Here is a 27423-nt window from a genome sequence, read left to right as displayed (position 1 = left end):
CCGACGGCTCTGAGGTGAGCCAGGGCTGAGAACCCCTGCCCTGACCAGGTGCAGAGGACAGGTACATCTTCCAAAAGTGCCAGCGGACATCAGGTACAGCAAAGCTGTGGGAAGGGCTTTGGGGAAATGACCGGTTGCTTTACCTAAAAGATCAGTCGTACGTGTTCTTTGCTGAAAATTCAGAAAACCCAGGTAAGTATGGAGAAAACCATGTGGACGTTGGGAGTCAAGGCCAAGAGGAGCCTTCCTGAGGTGGGTTGAGGAAGAGGCCTGAGAGGAGCCTGTCTGGCTGACAGCACCCAGCTTTCAAGCTGGCCACCAGAGTGGGGAGCAGAGTGGATGCCCCATTTCACACATGAGCACTGGGTCACACTGCCCACTGGGAGCAAAGGGAGCCTTGCAGCCCCAGAAATGAAGGAGCCAGGCTGGCCTGCAGGAGCACTGGTGGGTAGGTGGCAGTGTCGCTGGGCAGGTCTGCCAGTCAGCGACGCCTCCTCGTTTGCAGGGTGCTAGGACCCTTCCTTGGCCTTTCCTGGTCAGCGGTTCCCTGGGCAGTGCCCTCTGGAGTCGCTCCCGGGCTGTGCGCGCCAGGTGACCTTGTCACTTCCTGCGGCCTACAGCAGGGCAGGACCGGATCTGGGCCACGCGGACCCGAGGCTGCTCTCCCCAGTGGCGTCAGGCCAGGGCGGTGGCAGGCCCCCGCCAGGCAAGTCCCACTTTCTCCCCCAAGCTCTCGAGGATTGCACTTCCCTGCAGGATCCGGACTCCACAGAGCCATGTTCTGCACCTGCATCTGACTCAGGTGAGACCCAACAGGGCCTTCCCTGGATGCCAACATTGAACGGAGCCCAGGGAGCCCGGGGCGGGGCCTGGAGGGCGGGCCTGGGGCGGGGTCTGGACGGGGTGGGCCCTGGAGGGGCTGGGGCTGGGAGGCGGGGCCTGGAGGGAGTGGACCCTGGAGGGCATGGGGCTGGAGTGGGCGAGGTCTGGAGACGGCAGGGTCTGGAGAGGCGGGGCCTGGGGCGGGGCCTAAATGGGACAGGGCTGGAGGGGGTGGGGGCTGGACAGAATGGGTTCTGGGGCGGGGCCTGTAGGAGCCGGGCCTGGCTTCCGGCGCCCCTCCCGCACACCACGGGGTCACACTGCCTCCTTTGTCAATATTGACACCCAGCAGGCCAGGCCATCCTGCCCAGATAAGCCCAGAAGGAACACAGTAGCAGTAGAGTAGCCTGGGAACCTGCGGGGTGGGTGGACCGTGGGCCCGGGGCGGGAGGAGGCCAGTGGGACAAGGGAGCCAGGGACAGGGTGGCGCTAGCCGAGGCCCATCAGGAGGGCCATCTGACCCCCACAGCCCTCCTTGAGCAGGGGTCTCTAGATCATCGGGCAGGGGGAGATGGGAGAGTGGAAACTCCCTTCCTGCTATGGGTACCTCCCACCCAGCCTTGTACCACCCTGGTGGCCTGTGATTGCTGCCTTGGGCCTCAGTTTCTCTGTGCCCCAGACGTGATAGCCATGAGCTGGACATTGTCTCAGACACAAAGCGGTGCTGCTTACCTCCACCCTAAGCCAGGACCTAGGGCCCCACCTGCCATCCCTCCTGGCCCTGGGGTCACAGGATCACAGGGTGAGGCACTTCTGGGGTAGGACAGCTCTACCCCCTCCGCAGGTCCTTGGGCCCCTGGGACCCAGAGGAGAATTATGGGGGGAGCGTTCTTAGATCCTTGTGCCCCTCACAAAGCTGCTGAGGTGGAGGGGTGCACCCCGGCTTTTCAGAGCAGCAAATGCCAGCTCAGAGAGCCTAAGAGGTGTCTCCAAAGTTATGCAGCCAGTGAGCATGGAATGGGATGGGAGCCTGACTCAAGTAACTGCTGTAATCCACTGCGGCCCTGGCTTCAGGACAGAGCCTGAGGACAGCCCAGACCCCCACACTGGGTCATGCACAGGCGAGAGGAGCGTGTCAGTAAACATTTATTAAGCAGCTGCTGTATACCTGTATACCAGGCATGATTCTAGACACAGAGATAGAGCCGTGAACAAGGCCCTGCCCACAGGTGCCCACCATCCTGCTGGGGACACAGACCCAGAACAAGGAACCACGTCAGAAAGGACTCAGGTTCCTAAAGCTCTAAGAAGGTGAGAAGTGGTAAGCCCTTTTGGGGGGGGTGGGGGGACCATTGCTGTCGAGTCCATTCTGACTCATAGCAACCCTATAGGACAGAGTAGAACTGCCCCAGAAAATTTCCAAGGAGTGCCTGGTGGATTCAAACTGCCGACCTTTTGGTTAGCAGCCACAGCACTTAACCACTATGCCACCATAAGGGGACTGCTTTAGCTAAAGTGACCAGGGAAGGGCTCTGGGGTAGGTGCCATTTGGGTTGAGGCCTAAATACAGAAAAGGAGAAGCTGTGGGTGATGCAAATGGCTAGGCAGTCTGCAGCCAACCTAAAGATTGGCAGTTCACGTCCACCCAGGGCACCTCAGAAGAAAGGCCTGGCAATCTACATCTGAAAAATCAGCCCTTGAAAGCCCTATGGAGCACAGGGTTTTCTCTGACACACATGGGGTCGCCGTGAGTCAGAATCCACTGGACGGCAACCGGTTTTTACTGGTTATGGGGAGACACAGGGCAGGGCTGCCAGGCAGAGGAAACAGTGAGTGCAGAGGTCTGGGGACTAGAGTGAGCTTGGCATCTTCAAAGGACAAAGGGAATCTTGTCACTAGAACATGGTGAGCAAGGAGCAGAGTGATGGGCCATATAGCCAAAGGGACAGGCAGTTTAGGGCTTGAAAGGGAAACCACTAGAGGGTTTGGACGTAGGGAGTGGAGTGATCTGATCTGTGGTTAAGATTCCTCTGGCACTGTGGCAGGGGTTGGGGGCGGACAAAGGAAGCCAGAAAGGCTGACACACACAGAGGGAGGTATGTGCTACCAACTGGGGGGAGAGGCTGGCTCCTGGACCAGGGCAGGAGTCCAGAGAGACCTAGTGAGGCTCAGGACACCAAATGGCTGATGGCTTCACTGTAGGGTGGTGAGGAACAAAGAGGAGCCCAGGATTACTCCCAGGTTAGGGGCCTAAGCAAACAGCTGGATGTCTGTGCCACTTCCTGAGGCTCGAGGAGGTGGCTCTGAGGGCAGGCATTCGGAAGCCTGATGTGGATTCTGGGTGTGAGGTTAGTGATGCAGGAGAGATGTGACAGGACAGTTAGATCAGGGAGATGGCAGGAGGGGGAGGGAAAATGGGAGTCTGAGCCGGTAGAGACCTAGCATTTCTATGGGACTGGAGCTTGGAGGAAAATAGAAAAGACACAGGAGCTGAGGCCTGAGCCCAGTGACCGGTGACATGCAGAAGCCACAACACAGAGGAGTGCCCGGTGAGGTGGGGACAAAACTCGGGTGTGGGGTGTCCTGCAGGCCTAGAGAAGAATGCAGTTCAAAAGGAAGAGTCAGCAGGGTCCCAGCTGCTGAGAGGGAGGGCAGGACCAACCACAAGCTGTGGCAAGAAAGGGGCATTGGTGCCCTTGGAAACAGCCAGGAGTGCTAGGAGCTAGGAGTGGTCAGAGCAGAGACCAATCGGAGTAGGCCGAGGAGAGACGGTGATGAGGAAGTGGGAGAAGAGAGCACACGTAGGATTAGCCAGCCACAGGGCGGGGCAGGAGGGTACGTGGGAACATGGGTGAGTGAACAGGAAGAGCCAGCACACTGTCACATCGCAGGCAGACAGAACACCTGACACACTCATATCACAGGCAGACAGACATCAGACACACTGTCACATCACAAGCAGACAGGACACCTGACACACTGTCACATCACAGGCACACAGGACAACATGCTGTGACATAGGCATCCTCTCACACACCTCAGCAGACAACGGGTGTACACAGGACTAACAGTACACTGTGACACAGGCATCCTCTCACACACGTCAGCAGGTAACTGGTGTACACAGGGCTCACCCAGTGTGCTGTGACATAGGCGTCCTCTCACACACCACAGCAGACAGCTGGTGCACACAGGGCTCACCCAGTGTGCTGTGACACAGGCGTCCTCTCACACACATCAGCAGACAACTGGTGTACACAGGGCTAACCCAGTGTGCTGTGACCTGGCATCCTCTCACACACCACAGCAGACAGCTGGTGCACACAGGGCTCACCCGGTGTGCTGTGACATAGGCATCCTCTCACACACCTCAGCAGACAACTGGTGTACACAGGGCTAACCCAGTGTGCTGTGACCTGGCGTCCTCTCACACACGTCAGCAGATAACTGGTGCACACAGGGCTCACCCAGTGTGCTGTGACATAGGCATCCTCTCACACACCTCAGCAGACAACTGGTGTACACAGGACTAACAGTACGCTGTGACACAGGCGACCTCTCACACACGTCAGCAGATAACTGGTGTACACAGGGCTAACCCAGTGTGCTGTGACATAGGCATCCTCTCACACACCTCAGCAGACAACTGGTGTACACAGGACTAACAGTACGCTGTGACACAGGAGTCCTCTCACACACGTCACCAGATAACTGGTGTACACAGGGCTAACCCAGCGTGCTGTGACCTGGCGTCCTCTCACACACGTCAGCAGATAACTGGTGCACACAGGGCTCACCCAGTGTGCTGTGACATAGGCATCCTCTCACACACCTCAGCAGACAACTGGTGTACACAGGACTAACAGTACGCTGTGACACAGGTGACCTCTCACACACGTCAGCAGATAACTGGTGCACACAGGGCTCACCCAGTGTGCTGTGACATAGGCATCCTCTCACACACCTCAGTAGACAACTGGTGTACACAGGACTAACAGTACGCTGTGACACAGGGGACCTCTCACACACGTCAGCAGATAACTGGTGTACACAGGGCTAACCCAGTGTGCTGTGACATAGGCATCCTCTCACACACCTCAGCAGACAACTGGTGTACACAGGATTAACAGTACGCTGTGACACAGGTGTCCTCTCACACACGTCAGCAGATAACTGGTGTACACAGGACTAACACGCTGTGACACAGGAGTCCTCTCACACACGTCAGCAGATAACTGGTGTACACAGGGCTAACCCAGTGTGCTGTGACCTGGCATCCTCTCACACACCACAGCAGACAACTGGTGTACACAGGACTAACAGTACGCTGTGACACAGGCGTCCTCTCACACACGTCAGCAGATAACTGGTGTACACAGGGCTAACCCAGTGTGCTGTGACCTGGCGTCCTCTCACACACCACAGCAGACAGCTGGTGCACACAGGGCTCACCCAGTGTGCTGTGACACAGGCGTCCTCTCACACAGCTGACAACTGGTGTACACAGGGCTAACCCAGTGTGCTGTGACACAGGTGACCTCTCACACAGCAGACAACTGGTGTACAAGTGTACACAGGACTCACCCACTGTGTGGCGACATAGGTGTCCTCACACAAGTCAGCTGACAACTGATGTACACAGGGCTCACCCATTGCGCTATGACACAGGTGACCTCCCACACACACGTCAGCAGATAACTGGTGTACACAGGGCTAAACCAGTGTGCTGTGACACAGGCAACCTCACACACGCGTCAGCAGATAACTGCTATACACAGGGCTCACCCAGTGTGCTGTGACACAGGCGTCCTCTCACACATGTTAGCAGACAACTGGTGTACAGAGGGTTAACCCAGCATGCTGTGACGCAGGCGTCCTCTCACACAGTCAGCTGACAACTGGTGTACACAGGGCTCACCCACTGCGCTGTGACACAGAAGACCTCTCACACGCACATCAGCAGATAACTGGTATACACAGGGCTCACCCAGTGTGCTGTGACACAGGTGTCCCTTCATCACAGAGACCCATTCATTCCGTCTGCGAAACGCAGTCACACTGGCTGCAGAGCCTAGTGAGCATAGACTGAACCAGATTTCCTGGAGTCCACCACCCATGTGACAGGAACTGTTGTGGGGTGAGGGTCCTGGAGGCCAGTGGGCAGGCTTTGTCAGTATGACCTTGAAGCACAGCCCACACTGTCTGGGAAGGAGGCCTGTGGTCTCCTGTTTGTGATCTTGGAGTCCCCGGAAGGCTCTATTGCCAGGGCCCTCCCCCACCCTAAGATATGGGAGAGGTGTCTTTCCTGCCAGGGCTGACTGGCCTCTCCCACGATGGGTATCAGAGCTCCCTGGGGAGAGCCGTGCCAGGCTGGGAACCCAGGCAGACGGGGGTGAGGAGGGGACTTTGACAGCAGAAATGCCTAGAGGGAGGGAGCCCTGGCCACCTTCCCCACCTCACTCAGTGACCGGGTCTCATAGAGCCGGCTCCACTCCAGCCCTAGTTTCAGTTCTTCCTAAAGTTTGCTGGGGTGGCCTGGCCCTCTGAGCTCAGCCAGGGCTCCATTCAGCCAGCCAGGGGTCAGGAGCCCCACTGGGGTCCCAGAGAATGGAAATCACCGAGTATCCCACCCCCAGCAGCTTGGCCCACCCAGACCTCCATCACCGGCTCTTCTGGCTGCCGAGGGAAAGCCTGGCCAACTCAGCCACGGCCCTGGGGAGGCCGCTGGCCCCCACAGGTAGGTCAATATTTGTTGACTGACTAACTGATGGAGGAAGTGTGGAGGCCCAGCCCGCTCAGCGGCGGGGTGTGTCCTCGGCGGGAGCGCGCATTGAGTTTCAGCTGGGCTGGGGGAGGGCGGTGGGCAGAGCCTGGCCCTGTGGCCGCCCCGCACTGCCGCTGGGCAAAGGCACCGAGCGCTTTCCAGCAGGTAGGTCTGGCAAGGGGGGCACGGGGCACAGCTGGACACGGAGGGGCTCTGGACTCTGAAAGGGGCTTCCAGGTCAGGGGCACAGGGTTTGGGGGCGCAGAGGAGCGGGCAGAATTGGAGAGGCGCAGGCTCCCCATAGGTGAGAGGATTGATAGGGTAGGAAGCTGTGGCCTGAGCTGCCCGTGGGGACCAAAGTGGACGTAGTGGGGATCTCAATCACCCACAAAGCCGGTGAGCCTGGGGCCCAAGGCCCCCTTGCTCCCACCTAAGCGGATAGCGCCCCTCCCCCCCTCTATCCAGGAAGTTGGGCAAAGTAGCCTCAGGACCCGCCCCTTTGCAGGTATCTGAGCAGGGAGGACAGGCACACCTGAGGGGGAGGAGGGGGCACCTGAGGAAAGAAGGGGGCTCCGATGGGAAGAAGAGTCACCGGGGAGGAGGGTGCATCTGGGGCAGGAATGGGGCGCCCGGGGTTGGGGTGGGGGCAGAGGTGGGAGAGGATGCCCGGGGAAAGGAGGAGGTGCCAGGGGAGGGAAGGCGTGTCGGGGGAGCAATGGGCATAGGGCAGAAAGAGGAGGTGCCCAGGGAAAGACGGGGATGCCAGGGGAGGGAGGGTGTGTCCTCAGGAGTAAGGGGGCACCCTGGGGGGAGAAGAGGTGCCCCGGGGGAAGGAAAGGGTGTCAGGAGAGAGAAGGGGGCTTCTAGGAGGAGAGGGAGGGGGGTGAGGCCATGGTCGGGGGTAGAAGGGAGTTCCCAGGGCAGAGAGGGATCATCTGGGGGAAGGAGGGGCTGTGGAGGATAAGAGGGGATGCTCTTATAAGGGAGGGGAGGATGAGGTCCCCTGGGGGAAAAGAGGTGGCACCAGCGCAGGAGGGACCCCACCCTTTGAGCATCCCTTCCCCCCCAACTTGCCCCAGACCCCAGTTGGGAGAGGGTGACACAGGGTGCACAGGGATGGGGGTCCTCAGACCCTGGGTGCCTTGCGGGGGCTAACAGTTTGGCTCCCCAGGCTGGGGCTGGATATGGAAGCGGGGGAAGCATTGCTGACCCCTCCCAGTTGAAACCTGCCAAGTCTCAACTTCCTGGCTGTCCTTGACTTTCCCATCCCACAGGGCTCCCTGGACCTGTTGGTCTGCCACTGATTTACACTGTTACGGGGTCTACACCTCATCCTTCCTACTCATGTGTGGCCCTGGTCACTATGACTGCCCTGTGGTCACTATGACTGCCCTGTGGTCACTGTGACTGCCCTGGTCACTGTAACTGCCCTATGGTCACTATGACTGCCCTGTGGTCACTGTGACTGCCCTATGGTCACTAAGACTGCCCTATGGTCACTATGACTGCCCTATGGTCTCTATGACTGCCTGTGTCCCTCATGCTCTCACTGTTTCACCTGGCCTGCCTCATATGTCACGATGCCTGCGACTCGGCACCTTTCCACATTTTCTGTTGATTGAGGTCACCCTCAGGTGGTCACATTGCTGTCACAGGTCACAGCATCTGTCCCTTGGTGTCACCATCATGTGGGCACAGTGTCTGCCTGTCCCTCAGTGTCACTGCATGGTGCCTGCATGTCCTTTTGTGGCTCCATCACAGTCACAGTGCGTGTCACTCGGTATCACCGTCACATAATCCCCATGTCTGCCTGTCACTCGTGTCACTGTCACACACTTCATTCAGCATTTACTGAAATGTTGACAGACTGAATAATGTAACCAATGTCACTGTACAGTTTGTGTAGAAAACCTGTAAACGTTTACTGCTCTGTAAACGGTCACCAAAAACACAATAAAATATTATATTTTTAAAAAACTACTATTTACTGAGCACCCACTAGGTGCCAAGCAGCTGGGATCCAGCAGGAATCAAAAGGCCGAAGCCCCTGCCCTCAGGAATCTTCTACTTCAGGGGTTGCCATAGGGTGCTAGGAGGGTGTCCTAGTCACCTAGTGCTGCTGTAACAGAAACACCACAGTGGATGGCGTCCTAGTCACCTAGTGCTGCTGTAACAGAAACACCACAGTGGATGGCTTTAACAAAGCGAAATTTATTCTCTCACAGCCTAGGAGGCTAGAAGTCCAAATTCAGGGTGCCAGCTCCGGCGGAAGGCTTTCTCTCTCCGTTGGCTCTGGGGGAATATCCATGTCATCATTTTTCCCCTGGTTTAAGGGCTTCTCAGGACAGGGACCCTGGGTCCAAAGGATGCGCTCCACTCCTGGTACTACTTTCTTGGTGGCATGAGGTCCCTATCCTCTCTGCTCAATTCTCTCTTTTATATCTCAAAAGAAATTGACTCAAGATACACCCTAATCCTGTAGATTGAGTCCTGCCTTGTTAACATAACTGCCTCTAATCCTGCCTCATTAACATCATAAATGTTAGGATTAACAACACACAGGATCATTACATCAGATCACAAAATGGCGGACGATCACACAATACAGGGAATCATGGCCCAGCCAAGTTGACACACATCTTTGGGGGACACAATTCAGTCCGTGACAGAGGGTCTGCATGCTGTCGCGAATCCACTTGAACTCCCTGGCTGGCTGCCCTCTCTCCTACCCTGCCTGCAGCCTCCCGGCCAGCCAGCATGACTCAGCTCTGGGCAGCGCTCCCCACTGCATCCCCCCACTTCCATTGCTGCCTTGGCTCTCTGAGAGAGCTGGGTGTTTCCCCCAGTGTGCTGTGAGCTCACCAGGGCCCAGCCCTCAGGGGCCCTACTCAAAGCTGTAAAGGATGCGGGCCACTCTGTGCCGCCCTGCCCCGCTTGTCTCTGGCTCTGTAACTCTGTATCTCTCCTCTCACCCTGTCTCCACTGGTCACGCAGGTCAGCAGAGCCAAGGGCGTCCTGGCTGCTGATAAGACACAGCTAGAGTTGGGAAGAGGGAAGTTACCCTCATACCAGGGCCACCAGGAGTGAGAAGTTCAGAAAGAAGTGACTTCTGGGTCTATTAAGCAAAGCAACAGCAAGAAGAGAAAGTTGCAGCTGGCAGGATTTAGGTTAGACATGCAGAGAGCTTCCATGGATGAAGCAATGATCAAAGTCTGCACCGAGTTTGTCTGCATGCATGGAAGCCTCAGGTGGTTGGGAGTGGAGAACAGAGTAGACTCTGACCTGCCCAGATGTAACAAAATCAAAAGCCCCCTGCATCCCCAGATAACTCTCACTCCATGCTTCTCTCCCTCCTTTACACGCTCAGAACCACGGAGCACAACCCAGGGTGGGCTAAGTCCGTGTTTGCAGAGCCTGCGGCTGTTTTCAGAGTCTGTGGCAGTAACAGAGTTCAGCCCTGTTTGTCTGGAGTGCCTATGGCTAATTTGCTCAACCTGCTCGTGACAGCTGAACCTGTCTCTGTGAAAGACGCCGTCACAGTCTTCAGAATCAGTCCTCGTGTGCGGAGTCTGTCCTGGGTTTGCAGAGCCTGTTCCTGTTTGCAGAACCTGTTCCTGTTTGCAGAACCTTTTTCTTGTCTGCAGAGCCTATGTCTGTCCTGAGTGTGACTATGTCCAGAGTCTGTGTTTTTAGAGCCTGAGTCTCCTTGAACAGCCTGTCCCTATCTCCCCGTGTGTAAGATTTGGTTTAATTGCAGAGACTACCCTGCATGTAGCGTTCAGCCCTGTCCAAGAACTTATCTGGTGCTCTGCAAAGCTTTACCTGTTTAGGAAAAGGAATCTCTTTCCTTTGCAGTAAGTGTCTCTGTGTCCAGAATACATCCTTGTTTGCAGAACTTTTTCCTGTTTAAGAGCCAGGTTCTGTCTGCAGAACCTGACCTCTATTTATAGAACCTATGACATTTTTCAGAACCTTTGCCTATTCGCGCAGCCTACCTGAATTTCCCCAGGTAGAAACTATCTGTGTGCACGGTTTGTTCTTATGAAGAGTTTATTGCTGTCAGGGGTAAGCTGTGTCTGTCTCGGAGCACCTGCATCTTTCTGCAGAGCACATCCCTGTTTGCAGAGCTTATGTCTGCCTGCACACTATTCCTGTTTCCATGTGCACCTGTTAGCAGAGCCTGGCCCTATTGACAGAGCCTTGATCTGTCTCCAGAGCTCATTCTTTTCTACTAAGCCTGTGTCTGTTTTTAGAACCTGGGACTGTCTGCAGAGCTCAGCCGGGTTTCGAGGTCTTGTGCAAATCTCATGCTTGAGCACTCAGCTGGTTTCCCTGCCGGCAGATCCTGTCCCTCTCTGGAGAAGGTGTCACTGTTACAGAGCCTGTCTATCTGCAGAGCCTGTGTGTACTTGTAAAACTTCCCTATCTGCAAAGCCTTTGTCTGTACAGCCTTTGTATATAGAGCCTGTATCTGTTTTCAGACTTGAATCTCTTTGCAGAGCTCATGCTTGTTTGCCCAGTCTGCTCCCATACCCCTAAGCTCAGGATTCGAGTCTGTTTGCAGAGCCTGATCATGTGTAGAAAGCCTTTGCCTGTTTCAACACCCTGCCTCTGTCTAGGAAGCATCTCTCTGCCTGAAGATGCTGTCCTTGTTTGCAGATCCTTGTCTGTCTACATACCTGTCCGTATCTGCAGAGCCTACCCCTTGTGCAGACGGTCCCTTTCTTAAAGGTCTGCCCTCCATCCACATTTGCAGAGCCGTTCCCAATCTGCAAAGCTCCTCCATGCCTATAGAACCTGTGACTGTTTGTAGAGCTTTTGTCAGCGTTCAGAACCTTTGCTTGTTTTTCCATCCTGTCTAAATTTCCTTGGGTAGAGTGTGTGTCTCTTTGCACAGGCTCTCCTTGTGCACATAGCTTGTCCCTGTCTACAGAACTCATCTCTGTCAGAAGACCTTGTGTCCCCTGGAGCACATATGCCCATCTTTGGAGTCCCTCCTTTTCGCAGATTTGCCCTCATTGGTAAAGCTTTTACCTGTCTCAGCCTTCCCTGTCTTGAGTCTGTCCTTGTTTGCAGAGCCTGCCTTAGTTTTTACAGTGCATGCTCTCCATGTAGACTTTCTCCATTCTCCTTCCCATTTTCAGTCTGAAGAAGCTGTCTCTGTTTGCAGAGCCTGTGCATGTTGACAGAGCCTATGCCTGTTTGCAAACCCTTTTTCTATTTGCATAGCCTGTTCCTAACTCTGGAAGACCAGGGTCAGTTTGGAGTTCTGTCCTTGTGTGCACAGCCTATCTTTATTTACAAGATTCAGTGCTATTTCAAGAGCCTGTCCCTGTTTTTAGAGCCTGTGCCTGTTGACAGACCCTATCCCTATTTGCAGAGCCTGTTTCTGTCCATATAGCCTGTTCCTAACTCTGTCTGGAAGACCCAGGTCAATTTGCAGTTCTGTGCTTGTGTGCACAGCCTGTCTTTGCTTACCGGATTCCTATTTCAAGAGCCTGTCCCTGTTTGCCAGGAGCCCTGGTGGCACAGTGGTTAAGTGCTCAGCTGCTAACCAAAAGGTCAGCGGTTCAAACCCACCAGCTGCTCCATGAGAAAAAGATATGGCAGTGGATTCTGTAAAGACGTGCAGTCTGGAAACAGTATAGGGCAGCTCTACTCAGCTGGATCACTAGGGTTGGTGTCCCCCAGTGTAGCCTGTCTGTAGGGAGGTTCTCTGGCTCTGGAGACTGTCCCTGACTGTGGATCCCGTGACTGTCTGCATGCAGAGGTTGTCCCTGTGTGCAGTGCCTGCCCTGCCCACAGAGCTCAGCCCAACCACACACAAAAAACAAATCTCTGTTTGCAGAGCCTCTGCAGGCCAGCCCACAAGGCCCGTCCTGGTTTGCTGACGTGTGTGTGTTTGCAGAGCCCTCCGAATGGAAGTCACGCTCTGTGACAAAAGTGCTTTAGAGAGCTGTAGGTGGGGAGAGTTCTTGCTTGGAGCCTGAGCACAGATGGCCTCCAGCCTGAGAACTCTGGCTCTTGTTTCCTGCTTCCTCCCTCCTCCCGCCTGACCTAGGATGGACATCGGCAAGGGCGTCCCAGCCATCGAGTGCCATAGGGTCCTCCAGATATGGATCGTTGAGGTGAGGGGTCTGACTACACTGCAGAGATGATGTCACAGAGTGTGGGGTCTGACTACACCACAGAGATGGTGGCACAGAGTGTGGGGTCTCCAAGATGAGAGCCCTCTCTCCCCACCCACCCCAGCTGGTGTCTTGGGGGGGGCCCTCCCGAGTTGTCACTGTGGACCCTCCTCTCTTAGAACCTGAAGATGGTGGCAGTACCTGAGAGGGCTTATGGTAACTTCTTCGAGGCACACTGTTACATCGTCCTCCACGTGAGTTATTTGGGGAGTCTAAGCGGGTGACATGGGCCTGGGAGTCTGACAGCCCAAACCTAAGTTCCACTCTGGCAAGGAGCAGACTGAGAGACCCAAAATCACATTTCCCAAGGGGGCTACTGCCTTGGGGGGCAGTCCTTCACCCTTCCCTTCCCCTTTATGATCTCCTGGGTTGCTGGAATAGCTGCCTCCCCTACACAAACCCACACCTCGCCCCCCTCAAGAGGCCGGAGGCCACACAGGGGGCATCCAACGACCTGCACTACTGGGTTGGTTTGGCGGCAAGTGCAGAGGCGCAGGACGCGGCGGCTACCCTGGTACAGCATCTGCAGGAAGCTCTGGGTGACAGGACGGTGCAGCACCGGGAGGCCCAGGGCCACGAGTCCCACTGTTTCCTCAGCTACTTCCGCCCAGGAGTCATGTGAGCCAGGGAAGGGGGTGAGGGGCTGGGCAGTGGTGTGAGGGCTTGAGCTGGAGCAGCTTTGGGGTGACCGTCTCCCCAATCTGCTAATGTGCGTGCAGTGGTTTTTCTTTTTTGTAACACCTTTATCAAGATACAATTCACGTACCATACAATTCACCCATTTAAAGTGCAAAGTTCCATGGTTTTTAGTTTCTTCGCAGACTTGGGCAGCCATCACCACAATCGATTTGGGAACATTTTCTTCACCCCAAAAAGAAACCCCTACTATTGAGCACTCAGTCCCGGTTTCCCTCCATCGCCCCTCTTCCCCCAGCCCTAGGCAACCACCAACCCGCTTTCTGTCTGTATAGACCTGCCTGTTCTGCTCATTTGATATAAATGGAGTCCTGCAATATGTGGTCTTTTACGTATGGCGTCTTCACTGAGCCCGTTTTCAAGGTTCATCTAAGTGGTGCCATGTATAAGTACTTCGTTCTTTTTTATTGCTGAATAGTGGTGCAGAGGTTAAAGTACTTGGCTGCTAACCAAAAGGTCGACGGTTCAAACTCACTAGCCGCTCCGGGGGAGAAAGAGGTGGCAGTCTGCTTTACAGCCTTGGAAACCCTATGGGGCAGTTCTACTCTGTCCTAGAGGGCCACTTTGAGTCGGAATTGACTTGCTGGCAGCGGGTTTGGTTTCTTCTTGTTACGTGGGTATACCACACTGTATTTATCTTGTTGTTACGTGGGTATACCACACTTTATTTATCTTGTTGTTATGTGGGTATACCACACTTTATTTATCAGTTAATGGACATTTGAGTTGCTTCTACTTTTTAGCTCTTATGAATAAGGCTGCTATAAACACGTATGTACAAGTTTTTGCGTGGACCCACGTGTTTTATTTCTCTTGGGTATATACCTACGATTGGACACCAGTATGGTCTTGATTTTGTTTTTATGTTATCCTGCCCAGGAAAAATATGTCTTTTGCTGTAAATTGATTCAAATATTTTTTAAATTAATAATTGCAGTATGTGTAGGCTGGACTACGGGGAAATTGCCAATATTCTGCCATTTCGGTTTCATACAGTCGACCTAATATGTGTGTATAGCATATACATAAACATGTATACACATGTGTACACACATGCAGAAACATGCTGCCCCCATGTGTGTCCACCAACAGATGGGCACACCTGCACACACACATGAATAGACGTGTCCACCTACACACAAATATGCTGTTGCCCGCATTCCAGGCACTCACCTCTACACTCACATGGATAAACATACACAGCACACCCCACACGCATGCACCAATGGATAAACCACTGCACATTTATGCCCCCGTGTGTGTAGCCACGGACATGTGCGCACAGGTGTGCACATCTGCTCACGCATGTCAATTAAACAGGTGCACACTTCCCCCCACACGTGTACATGCATGTGCCCACACCTGCCCCCATTCCTGCACATGGCAGTGTGCACTTCCACATGGGACCCCGTTCCTTCTGCAGCTACAGGAAGGGAGGCCTTGCCTCTGGCCTCAAGCATGTGGAGACCGACGTTTACAGCATCCGGAGGCTGCTGCATATCAGAGGGAGGAAACACGTGTCTGCCACAGAGGTGAGGGCCACCAAGGATGCCACCTGACCCTGGAACTCGGGACTCTGTGGACGGAGTGGATGGAGAGTGTAGGGAAGTGTGGAGGTTGGCAGTGGGGAGTGGGTCACAGGGCAGTGGGTGCTCAGCATTCCCAAATGCCTGTCTTGAGTGAGGAGAGAGAAGGCAGAGCCAGGCTTCTAGCCCCACCTCTGCCACTGTTCACCTGACCCTCTGGTTTCCTCAGCTATCTTGTGGGCATATGAATAACTGGGGAGGCGAGGCGGGCTAAATGGCGGCCCATATGGTCCTTGTAAGCAGCACAAAGATGGGGTAACATGATTTGGGGCAGGGTGCACAGCCGACACTCTCTCATGCAGATTCGTCACCACCCGTCAGTACACACAGTCTTCTCATTGTTTCTCTTAGGGCCCCTCCAGTCCATGCAGCACCTTTGTGCAAATTAGAAAGGTGCCCCTTATTTCTAGTTGTCAGGAAAAGATCACCAAATGCTCATTTTGCTAGAACAAGGCAGGAATTTGGTGTCATGAACATTCAGGTGTACAGTGTCTACCATGTGAAAGGTAACCCTTGAGTTGTGCACCTACAGACGGACACACGCACATACGTGACTATGCATGGCCACCCACGTGCTGTTACCTGCAGATCCGGTAACCACATATCCCTGGTCCTGCAGGGAAGCCATGCAGCCCCAGGTTTCAGCTGTTACCCTGGCATAATTATTTAGAGCACCCCCTTTTACACTCACGCATGTCTCAGCGTGAATGGCAACTATCCCTATTCATAGGTACACGCTATCACACGCACACATACACACTGTCTGCCATGAGTGCACACACGTAAGTCACATTTTACACACCCCCATGTATGTGCATGTGTGATATGCTTGCACCCACTGTACACACATGTACAGCTACAGCATACATAGAAGGGTCACGCCCAGCCATGCGTGCCCTGTGACATGCAGCACCACCCACAGCCACACATGCCTAGAGAGGCACTGTCACAGCCACGGAGTGACCCTCACGGTCAGACATGGTTACACAGATGCATGCCTGCACCCCCTGACAGGTGCTGTCCTGGTCACATGTACACCTGGTTGCACACAGCTCCAGGCACACACAGTGACTCACCCCTGCTACGGTCATGCAGGCAGGGGCAGGCTGAGACACCCCTGGAGCTGGGTCTAGGGGTATGACACCTGTTTCCTTCCTTGCCCTCCTGGCTCTGGCAGGTGGAGCTCTCCTGGAACAGCTTCAGAAAAGATGACATCTTCCTGCTAGACCTAGGCAAGGTCATGATCCAGTGGAACGGGCCCGAGTCCAGCATCTCTGAGAAGGCACGGGTCAGTGTCTGCCAGGAATTAGAGGGTGCAGGGCTTGGGGAACGGGGTGGTCCTCCAGGTGTGCATCCTCCAGCCACCCTGAGGGGTGGGCTTGGTTCACCTCTACAACCTGAGAAGCACCTATCGGATGCCAGCTGAGTCCAAATCCCACACTGGTGGTGCCCTGGATGCCAGGATGAAGGGGCATCTCTTCACCCCTGACCCCCGCCTTGGGGGTAGATCTGGGCTGGACCGTCTGAGGGGTGATGGGGCGTGCTGGGGAAGCCCTGACTGCCAGGTGCCCTCTCCCAGGGGCTGGCCCTGACATACAGCTTAAAGGACAAGGAGCGTGGTGGCCGTGCACAGATTGGTGTGGTGGATGACGAGGCTGAGGCTCCCGACCTCATGCAGATCATGAAGGCCGTGCTGGGCTGCAGAGCTGGCAGCCTGCACACCACCATGCCTGACAGGAGTATTAACCAGCTGCAGAAGACCACTGTCCGCCTCTACCAGTGAGCAGACCTCGGGGGAGGGTGGGGTGGTTGGGGAATGTCCATCGTGACTGCACTAACAATGTCTCTAGAAAGCCCTCCAGAAAACACTCTTGGGTTTCTGGAACAGGCCACGTGGGACCTTGGGCCCACCTACACCCTTGCTTGATGTGTGGCTACCATGCTGAGAGATCCATTGTACAAACAGGGAGACTGAGGCCCAGAGAGGGAACTGTCTAAGGCTCCATAGCAAGACTGCAGTGAAGTCAAAACACTCAGGACCCCAGCCTCCATTCCCTCTGCCTCTAGGGGGCTGGAGGGGAAGTGGTGGAGCTTGGCCAGGGAGGGGCTGGGCTGTCCACACCTGGATGCTTGTTCCCAGTGTCTACAAGAAGGGCGAGGACCTGGTGGTCCAGGAGTTGGCAACCTGCCCACTGACCCACGACCTACTGCAGGAGGAGGTGAGGCAGGCTGGGCTCCAGCTACCCCAGCCACCCCCACCCCACAACTCCTCCCCAATCTGGACCACTGTTGAGCAGCCCCGTGCTTGCTCCCAGAACTGCTACATCTTGGACCAGGGGGGCTTCAAGATCTATGTGTGGCAGGGACGCAGGTGCAGCCTCCAGGAGAAAAGGGCTGCCTTCAGCCGGGCAGTGGTGAGGCCCTGGGGCCCTGGACTCTGAGTGTGGCGGGGGGGAGGGGCAGCCCTGTCCTAGATTCTGGTAGGGGGTGTCTGCCCTGGTGTCTGCACTGGGAGACATCCGTGTCCTGGGGGCTGAAGGCGGTCAGGTCTTGTTCTGGCTGTGAAGGTGGATACACCCTGCCCTGGGGGCCCTGTCTGATGACCAGAACAAGACCCTGCCCCGGGGGCTGAGGAGACAGCACTGCCCTGTAGGAGGGAGCCAACAGCTCCGCCCAGGAGACTGGGGAAGACAGGGGTCCTCTCTGAGGAATAGGGGGGATGCGCCCACCCTGGGAGCCGTAACTGGGCGACAGACCGAACCGCACCCCAGAAACCGTGTGTTAATGTGGGACGTGGCCCTGCCCGCGGGTCTGAGGAGGGTACAGTCTACACTGAGCGCCCCCTCCTCCCTAAGCGGGTTGACAGGGCGCTGCCTGGAGTCTGAGGGCGAGTCCGGGCCTGGGGCCGGCCCTTCCCCAGGCCGCACTAAGGGGACCCGCCCCTCCTCCGGGGCCTCCGAGAAGCCTGTACTGAGAGTCAGCTGTTCCGTGGGTCCTGAGCGCGGGAGTTCACCGCTCCGAACCTGCTCAGGGCTCTGATTAACCGCTCGGGGCCGCTGGCCCTGCAGCCTGGGCGGGAGGTCTGGGGTGGAGCGGAGCAGCGGCCCCGGGCCCCTAAGGCCTGACGGAGCCCCCGCCCCAGGGCTTCATCCAGGCCAAGGGCTACCCGGTCTACACCAACGTGGAGGTGCTCAACGGTGGCGCCGAGTCGGCCGCCTTCAAGCAGCTCTTCCGCGCGTGGCCTAAGGAGCGGGACCAGAACAGGGCACGTGGAGAGACAGGTGAGCGGGCGGGCGGGGCCGGGGGCGGGGCGACGGGGAGGGGCGGGGCGATGAAGGGCGAGGTGATGGGAGGGGCGGGGCGACGGGGAGGGGCGGGGCCGGCCACAGGGGCGGGGCGACGGGGAGGGGAGGGGCCGGCCACGGGGGCGGGGCGACGGGAGGGGTGGGGCGATGAAGGGCGAGGTGATGGGAGGGGCGGGGCTGGCCGGAGGGGCGGGGCGACGGGGAGGGGCGGGGCGATGAAGGGCGAGGTGATGGGAGGGGCGGGGCGACGGGGAGGGGAGGGGCCGGCGGGGCGACGGGGAGGGGAGGGGCCGGCCAGAGGGGCGGGGCTGGCCGGAGGGGCGGGGCGACGGGGAGGGGAGGGGAGGGGCGATGAAGGGCGTGGTGATGGGAGGGGAGGGGCGACGGGAGGGGCGGGGCTGGTCGGAGGGGCGGGTCGACGGGGAGGGGAGGGGCGGGGCGACGGGGAGGGGCGGGGCCGGCCAGAGGGGCGGGGCGACGGGGAGGGGCGGGGCGACGGGAGGGGCGGGCCCGGAACCTCCACTGCCGAGGTGAGGGGTGGGGCGAGGTGAGGGGCGCGGCGGGCCGACAGAGTCGGCGGGGCGAGGATGGGGGGCGGGGACAGGTCAGAGGCGCCACTGAAGCCCCGTCCCCAGGTAAGCCGATGCAAGGAACGCTGGACGTGGGCAAGCTGCACAGCCGGCCCGAGCTCGCGGCCCAGCTCAGGATGCTGGACGATGGCACCGGGAAGGTGGAGGTGAGAGGGCGCTGGCTCCGTCGGGGGGAAGATGAGCACGCAGGGCTGGCTTCCCCTGCAGGTGAACGGCATGGCTGCTATCTCGGGTGACCCAGGTACACCCGGGTGCACACCCACACACAATTAGGGACACGTGTGCACATACACACACTCTCCCGGCCGCCGGCATATACACACAGTCACGCCTGCTCACACAGCCACGGCCACCCGCTGACATAACACTCACAGGCAGGATACTCAGAGCAAATGGCACACACAGCCACGCTCAGACACTTGATTTGCTTATTGTCATATGTCCGGAGCCCTGGTGGTGCGGTGGTTAAGACTTCAGGCTGCTAACCAAAAAGGTCAGTGGTTCGAATCCACCAGCCGCTCCCTGGACTCCGTATGAAGTCTGTCCTACAGGGTCGCTATGAGTCGGAATCCACTTGACAGCAATGCAATTGTTTGTTTGGTATCGTATGTGTGACACAATCATACATGTGATGATAACAGGCATACTCACACCTTGTAATTGCAGTCACAGCCAAGTACACAACTGTAAGCATGTAACTGCACGACCTACATCACACTCGATCAAAGTCACACACAACCACCAACCCACAGGGACGCACCAACACAGCCCCGCAGTCACAGCCCTGCACAGCCGACCACCAACACACAGCCACACACTGTCAACCGCTCTCTCGTCTGGTAGTCTCAGCTCAGTGTCCTGGGAGCCCCAGAGGTTGGAGGCTACTTCTAGGCTGTGTACCAGGCAGGGTTGCATCTTGACTTGTGGGCTGACCACTGAGTAGGGAGGACCCTTGGGTCCTTTGGACCTCAGATTTTTTCCTCTATGAGATGGGGGCAGAAGCTGTGGTCCCATGTGGCCCCAAGGCTGGTGTGGGGATAGGATGCTGTGAGATTATGGGACAGGATGGCTGGGCTGATGTGAGGGGTAGGAAGGGATCGGAGGGAACACTTTCTCTGAGGTTTCCTTCTCATCTGCCCTAACATGGACAGACAGAGACGGTGAGTGGGGAGAGGAGGAAAGGAGATGGGGTGAGGAGGCAGAGAGAGGAGAAGACAGGGCGGGGGCAGGAGAGGCAGAGAAAACTGTGAAACTAGAGAGAAGAGGGAGGAGACAGAGAAAACAGGATGACTGGAGGAGCAGAGAGATTGTGGGTCAGGCAGAGGTGGGAGATACAGGGAGAGAGGCGAGAGGCAGACAGGCCGATAGAGCAGGAGATGTAGGAAAGTGGAGAGGCAGGAGAGGAAGGAGAGAGAGCTCCCGCCCCCAGGTGCCCCAGCAGCAGGTGAAGTGCAGGCAGAGACGGCCCCAGCCAGGAGTCTGGGTGGCATGTGGCCGGGGCCTGCCCCTTCTGCAAAAGGCGGGATCCTGGATGTTCTGGTCTGGGGGATACCTTCCCAGAGGCAGTGGCCAGGCTCCGTGTGAGCCCCTTCATTGTTTCTGCCATGTCGAGGCACAGTTGTGGGGGAGGGTTGTCCCATTTTTCAGGCGGAAAAACTGTCACTCAGAAAGGCCTCACTGCCAGCGTGGGGCAGAGCTGGGATCTGACCCGGTCTGCTGGCTTCAGATCACACTCTGCCACCCACAGGAACAACAGATCACACTGCCAAGTGTGAGGATGTGTTTTCTTTTCAGCCTTTGAAGAGGCTTTGTTTTTTTTAAGTGGCGTTTGAAAAAAAGAGAATTTTTCCCAGAGCCTTGAGGCCTCACTTCCTGCCTAGCTTCTGCTGCCCTGGCCTGAGCAGCAAGCAGCTGTGTGGGGACCTGTCTGCCTGTAACTGGTGGGGCTGGGGCTGTCCGTGGGTGTGTGGCAGGGGCCCGGCCCACCTCCACAGCCTCTGGAGTCCTCACCACTAGTTTGTCCCAGGCACCAAACCCAAGCTTAGAGTCCTGGCTGAGAGCAGGCGGGTGCCAAGGGCCCAAGAGAAAGAGGGTCGTCTGCAGGTCCTTGTAAAAGCAACACGAAGCAAGGGTGGCCCAGAGCTGGGCGGGAGCCTGTTACTTGGAAACCATATGGGACAGCTCTACTCTGTCCTATAGGGCCACTATGAGTCTGCATCGACTGGATGGCAACGAGTGTGGGGAGTGAGGGTGGACTGTGCACTCACGAGGAATGCCTCAGAGCACTAGAACTTCCTGGCTGGGCACAGGTGGGTGGGCTGGTCTAGCTAAAGGAACTGCCCATGCCCATGGGTCTGCTACCCTCCAGGTGTGGTGCATCCAGGACTTATGCAGGCAGCTCGTGGACCCCAAGCATCACGGACATTTGTACTCAGGCAACTGCTACCTTGTCCTCTACACCTATCAGAAGCTGGGCCGTGTCCAGTACATCCTGTACCTGTGGCAGGTGCGGTGGCCTCACAGGGTGGTGGGCACATAAAGCCTAAGAGCTAAGGAGCTGAGGGTGGGTTGTTGCAGGGCCACCAGGCCACCCCGGACAAAATCACGGCCCTGAGCTACAATGCCGAGGAGCTGGACCTCATGTACCATGGAGCCCTGGTGCAGGCACACGTGAGCATGGGCAGTGAGCCTCCCCACTTCCTCGCCATCTTCCAGGGCCAGCTGGTGGTCTTCCAGGTATGACCCACCTTGCCACAGTCGCGGCAACCTTGCCACCTCCTCCGTGTGCTGGTAGACTTTACACACATCCTAAGCCCCTTCTCTTGAGACCACGGGCCCAGCTGACCACCCCTGGTCTCCTGGTGTTTGTCTGAGGCCCAGGAGCACTGAGGGTGACCCTGCCTGTGTTTCTTCCCCCAGCCCCTGAGCCAGGCACAAAGTGGGGACGAAGGCGAGGACATGGAGTTGAAAGGGAGCCAGGGCCTGGGGTCACACACAGACAAAGCCAGTCCCCACTTTCCCCATTTGAGGCCTGGAGAGCCAGCCTTGACCCCTCAGCGATGGAATGAGAGGTCTATTTACAAAGGGCACTAGACTGACAGAGAGGGTCTGGAAGACAGTGGTGGGTTAAACCAGGGTCCCCTGAGCCCCAAGGCAGTTTGCCCCACACTGGGCCAGGGAGGCAACCCCCTTGCCTCAGCCTGAGGCCCAGCCCTCTTGTAGGGGGGCCCTGGGTGCAATGGAAAGGGGCAGCCAGTATCACCCACCCGGCTCTTCCACGTGCGAGGGACGGACAACCACAACGCTAAGACCATGGAGGTGCCAGCCCGTGCTTCATCCCTCAACTCCAGTGATGTCTTCCTGCTGGTCACAGCCGACGTCTGCTACCTCTGGTTTGGAAAGGTAGCCCAGTACTCATCATGTAACTCATGCCGGGGGGTGGGCAGCGGTGTCAGGCAGGGATGGTCCGCTCCATGGGGGATACAGACAGACATGGACGGTGGGGCTGGGGCAGGGGCCAGGGTCCCCTCTGGAACCTGGGGGAAGTTACAAAGTGACAGGTGGGCCCGGGGGTCCATGGGTCAGAGCTAGGCCAGGCCCAGGTAGCCTCTCCCCCTACCTCCTTCCAGCCTTGAACGGGAGGCATGTCCCTTCTCTCATCTCCTGGGGGAATGAGGGGGGGCCTAGTCCAGTTTGCTAGACTTTTCTCTGGTCTTCAGCCTAAACCATGAATGACCCACCCCAGCCCTCCTGGGGTCCTTCATTCTGTGCTCTGGATCTCAGATTGCTCAGATGAGGAGACCGAGGCCTAGTGGGGAAGGAAGGGAGACCCATTGCTCATGTGCGACCCTCCATCAGCATGGGTCTACTGTGACTCAGGCCCCAGTGGGTGGAGGATGGGGCTGGAGGTGAAGCCCCTCCCCCCGCAGGGCCTCATTGAGCTCTTTGCTTGCCAGGGCTGCAATGGTGACCAGCGAGAGATGGCACGGGTGGTGGCCACTGTCATCTCCAGGAAGAACAAGGAAATTGTGCTAGAGGGTCAGGAGCCTTCCCACTTCTGGGTGGCCCTGGGGGGCCCGGCTCCCTACCCCAGCAGTAAGAGGTAAGGGTTGGGAGGAGGGGGCATTCCCCTTATGCTGAGGAGGAAACTGAGGCTCAGGGTGGGTGGGTGACTTATTAGGGGTCACTTAGACAGCTGGACAGGCAAGACTAGAACCTAGGGCTCCTGGCTCCCCACCCCCATCAGCCCCTTCTGGGCTCCTAGAAGCACAATCCACCCTCACTCCCTAAACCCGTTGCCATCAAGTCACTGCCGATTCATGGCGACTCTATAGAACAGAGTAGAACTGTCTCATATGGTTTCCAAGTAGCATCTGGTGGATTTGAACTGCCGACCTTTTGGTTAGCAGCCGTAACTCTTAACCAGCCCTCAGTGACTTGGATCAGGAAGATGGCAGGGGGTGTGGGGGCACTGGCGCCTTCTGCAGGCCAGATCTGCTTCCTGCATTGTACCCATCCTGGAACTCAAGGGGGTATCTGGCTGTTCCCAACCACACAGTGCCTGGGGTTGTGGTGCCAAGTGTGCGTTTATATGGGGTGGTATGGTATGTGGGTATACAGTGTGTGTGTGGTGTGCGAGAACACGTGCAGGTGTGTATGTGTGTGTGGTATGTAAGTGGAAAGGGTGTGTGTAGGAAGTGCGGAAGGGGGAAGTCTTAAAGGAGGAGGGAGCAAGGCCAGGGTGCTTTTAAGCGCAGCACCCGCCGAGTCTCCTAAGCATAGTGCCACTGTCCCCCTTCCCTGCTCCCCCTGCACCTGAGGCTTCTTGCACAGGTGGGGGCTCCTCCCATCCCAGGGAGGGCGGGGCTCCAGCTCAGACCCTCCCCACTAAGCTGGCTGTCCTCTTCCCTAATGTCCACTCCTGGGGAAGTTCCCGGGGCAGCTTGTGGCAGAGCTGGCTGGGCCTAGGTAGATCACCTAACCTGCTTTCCGCTTTGCCAGAAAGGAGACTCCAAGGCCTAGGGAGGGGCGGGGTGCACCTGGAGTCCATTGCAGGGTGGGCGGGGCTAGGAGGGGGCTCACACCTCCTCTTCCCAGAAGCTGCTTCCTAGCTCCTGGGGTGGGGGCATCTGGTCCAGGCCGGCCTGGCGCGAGGCACAGACACTCTCTGCAGCCTCATGGCCTTGCTGCCCGCACTGGCCAGGCTTCCTGAGGAGACCTGCAGAGTCCAGCCACGACTGTTTGAGTGCTCCAGCCAGTCGGGCTCCCTGGTCCTCACGGAGATGGTGTTCTTCAGCCAGGATGACCTGGACAAGTATGACATCATGTTGTTGGACACCTGGGAGGAGGTAAGCAGCCACCTCTGCCTGGCTGGGGGCTGAGTGGGGGTCGTGTTCGTGTGCCGGGGTCCCTGGGTGTGGTAGGTATGACTGTGTGTGTGTCTAGCCACATGACTTTAGTCGTGTGACCGTGGGTGTGAGGCCACGGGTGAGTCTGTCACTGTGCGTCGACGTATGTGAGACGGCAGGAGACCATGACCACGTGCTTGGGACTTGTGATTTGTGACCGTTTTTATAGCTGTGTGCAGCTCTGTGTGTCTTATATGGTGTGTGTGGCTCTAGGTGACACAGATCAGTACCCAGTGAGTGACTGTATGATGAACAACCTGCCGTGTCTGTGTGCGGGTGGGGTCACTGACTACACATGCCTTTGTGTATATGGCTGTGTGTGCAGGGCCGATGATACCTCTGACTGTGGTCACGTAACTGGCTGGGACTGGCGGTGTTGTGAGACAGTGTGTGTATGACTGTGTGACTGGCTGACTGGCTAGCTGTGGGTGTGAGTGGTTTTGAGCCACTGTATTTGTGTGACAATGTGATTATGTTTCAGTGTGGCTGTACACAATGGTTTTTCAGGCTACGTGTAACTAACTGGGTATGTGTGCCTGTGTAGCTGTGTGTGGTTGTGTTCATGTATAACTATGTGTGAGTGTGTAGCTGTGTGTGACTCTGTGACTTGCTGCCTGGCCTTGTGGCAATGATAATGTGTGTGTGTCATTGTGCATGTGTGGGGCTGCCAGTGACTCTCTGTGAAAGTAGTGGTGAGGCTGTAGGCACGCCATCTCAGAGGAAAAGCCAGCGTTGTTACTACAACCAACAAGGCCCTGTGTGACCTGGCCCCCCACCCCCCCTCGCTTGCCCTGCTCCAGCCAAGGTGGCCTCCTCATGTCCCCTCAACATCCCAGGCACGCTCCCACCACAGGGCCTTTGCACTGGGTGTGTCTTCAGCCGCAGTGGCCTCCCCGTGTCCCCTGAAGGTGCCGGGCACGTGCCCACCGCAGGGCCTTTGCACCAGCTGTTTCTCCAGCCATGGTGGCCTCCTCGTGTCCCCTGAACATCCTGGGCACGTGCCCACCACAGAGGCTTTGCACTGGCTGTTTCTTCTGTAACCCTTTCCCCTCAGACAGACACAGCACTTGCCAGCTCCCCTCCAGATCTTCCCTCACACGTCACCTTCTTAGTAAGGCTCTCCTTGACCCTAATTTAGGATTGCAGTGTCCCACCCACCACCACACTCCTTTTCGTCTTTCCTGCCTTATTTTGCTCTGTCTGATACACTACGTATTCTACTTATTTGCTTATCTTTCTGACTCCCCCAGTAAAATGAAAGCACTATGAGGGCAGGGATTTTTCACTTGTTTTTTTCCCTTGCTGAATCCCCAGTGTCTAGAAAAGGGCCTGGCACACAGCAGCTGCTCCATAAATATCTGTGGACTGGATGAATGCTTGTGTGCCTATGACCCAGTGTGAGTTTATGGGGGTGTAGGGATGGTCTCTGCTGTGTCTGGTTGGCAGGGGATGTGTGTGGGGTTCTGAGACGATCTGATGGACGGGGCAGGGAGAAGGTGGCCAGCTCTGGGCAGCCCGTCCACTAGCCCCAACGCCAAGCCTTCCCTGTGTCCCAGATTTTCTTGTGGCTCGGGGAAGCTGCGAGCAAGTGGAAGAAGGAGGCAGTGGGCTGGGCCCAGGAGTACCTGAAGACCCATCCGGCAGGGAGGAGCCCAGCCACACCCATCGTGTTGGTCAAGCAGGGTCTTGAGCCTCCTACCTTCACTGGATGGTTCCTTGCCTGGGACCCCTACAAGTGGACCGTGAGGCCTGAAACCCCCAGCCCCACCCCAATCCTGAGCAGAGGAGCCTGCCCATGGCTGGCTGAGGGGGGAAGCACTGTCCTGCCTGGAGACCCTCGGTGTGGGTGGGGGAGACCTGGCCTTGTCCTTAGGCCCCCTCCTGGGTCCCATTTGTGTCCCTCTCCTGCCCCAGCCCTGACTCTCACCCCCAGAACAGCCAGTCTTATGAGGAGGTGGTGGAGGGCAGCCTAGGAGCAGTAGCTGACATCTCCAGGGTAACAGCGGTGAGTACTGAGGTCTCCTGAGCATCCCCACCGCAGTCAGTGCTGCTGGGCAGAGGGCAGGATCCAGAATGGAGGGGCGGGGGCCAGGCCGCGGTAGGTAGGAGGGTTGCAGGTGGGGGCAAGAGGGCAGGGGGGCTGTGTGGCTGCCCTGGGGGCCAGCCATCCCTACCTTCCCCAGCCTGAGCCTCTTCTCTGGGCAGGAAGTCAACAACTTCCGGCTGTCCAACCCACGGGGGAATGGCACGGCAAGGCCCACAGCCCTTCCGGCCCTAAAGGGCTCCCAGGCCAGCGCAGAGAATGAGCTGGAGCTGGGCCCCAAGGCGGGCAGCGCCAGCGCCAACACCAGCACCAGCGCCAGCACCAGCGCCAGCGCCAGCACCAGCTCCGTGATCAGCGGGTCCCTGCCCCGTGAACAGCTGATGTACCAGGCGGCCGAGGACCTGCCAGAGGGCGTGGATCCGACCCGCAAGGAGGTGGGTGCTGAGAGCCTGTGCCACACATGGCCCCGTCACTAATGCCTCTAAAATTGAGCTGGGGGAGCCCAGCATGGCCCACTGATGGAGGGGCTTCAGGCAGGGGTGGGCTGCCTGGGCAGGTGTAGGTTCTAGCTGGGGAGGTGGGCAAGCAGGTGTAGGAGAGCCTTGATCCCTGGGATGACAGGCTCGGGTGACACCCCTCCCACTGCATCGGCCCCCCCAGTTCTATCTCTCAGACTCTGACTTCCAAGATATCTTCGGGAAGTCCAAGGAAGAATTCTACAGGATGGCCAAGTGGAAGCAGCAGCAGGAGAAAAAGCAGCACGGTTTCTTCTGAACCCAGGCCCCTCCCCTGCCAGTGCCACACGCACGCCCAGGACCCCTGCTGGGACCTCCCCAAGGCAGACCCGAGCCCCTGGGGAGGCCCTGCTCACAACCCCCAGCCCCCACTCAGAGGATCCTGGGTCCTCCCCTGACTTTGTCAATAAAAACTTGTGGTTCACACAAGGTGTGCGTGGTCTCAAGCCTGGGTCACTCAGGATGTCTGCTCTCCCGGACAGAGGCCTCAGGGGTTGGGGCGGGT

The 27423-nt window shown here is 57.3% G+C and overlaps 1 protein-coding gene across 7 annotated transcripts; it reads left to right on the top strand.

Moving 5' to 3' along the window:
• Window positions 1–642: 642 nt before the first annotated feature.
• VILL (villin like) lies at window positions 643–27332 on the top strand. Of its 7 annotated transcripts, XM_049870901.1 has the most exons (22): window positions 643–802; window positions 2052–2133; window positions 6462–6559; window positions 12648–12714; window positions 12894–12968; window positions 13196–13392; window positions 14894–15002; window positions 16234–16344; window positions 16636–16835; window positions 17197–17275; window positions 17372–17470; window positions 18199–18337; window positions 18997–19097; window positions 21320–21457; window positions 21529–21687; window positions 22174–22353; window positions 22908–23053; window positions 24155–24299; window positions 25916–26101; window positions 26293–26364; window positions 26565–26837; window positions 27064–27332. In XM_049870901.1, the coding sequence occupies exons 4-22, from the start codon at window positions 12649–12651 to the stop codon at window positions 27175–27177; spliced, it is 2589 nt and encodes an 862-aa protein (XP_049726858.1). In that variant the 5' UTR covers window positions 643–802; window positions 2052–2133; window positions 6462–6559; window position 12648; the 3' UTR covers window positions 27178–27332. The 7 variants fall into 7 exon arrangements, with proteins under 7 accessions (XP_049726858.1, XP_049726859.1, XP_049726861.1 ...); XM_049870902.1 differs by lacking the exons at window positions 643–802; window positions 2052–2133 and adding an exon at window positions 6191–6214; XM_049870904.1 differs by lacking the exons at window positions 643–802; window positions 2052–2133; window positions 6462–6559 and adding an exon at window positions 6677–6751 and having other exon boundaries at window positions 24248–24299.
• The last annotated feature ends 91 nt before the right edge of the window (window positions 27333–27423 follow it).

This window comes from Elephas maximus, chromosome 27, assembly GCF_024166365.1.
Source record: "Elephas maximus indicus isolate mEleMax1 chromosome 27, mEleMax1 primary haplotype, whole genome shotgun sequence".
In the NCBI taxonomy this organism is placed as follows: Eukaryota; Metazoa; Chordata; class Mammalia; order Proboscidea; family Elephantidae; genus Elephas; species Elephas maximus.
The sequence above is the reverse complement of the archived record's forward strand: the minus strand, read 5'-3'. Positions and strand labels throughout refer to the sequence as shown.

Excerpts from the sequence above, each read along its gene's own strand:
- VILL (XM_049870901.1), top strand. The coding sequence starts at position 12,649 with ATGGACATCGGCAAGGGCGTCCCAGCCATCGAGTGCCATAGGGTCCTC. Across the intron at positions 15,003-16,233 it reads AACACGTGTCTGCCACAGAG|GTGGAGCTCTCCTGGAACAG; the intron begins GTGAGGGCCACC and ends TGGCTCTGGCAG. Across the intron at positions 24,300-25,915 it reads TGTTGGACACCTGGGAGGAG|ATTTTCTTGTGGCTCGGGGA; the intron begins GTAAGCAGCCAC and ends CCTGTGTCCCAG.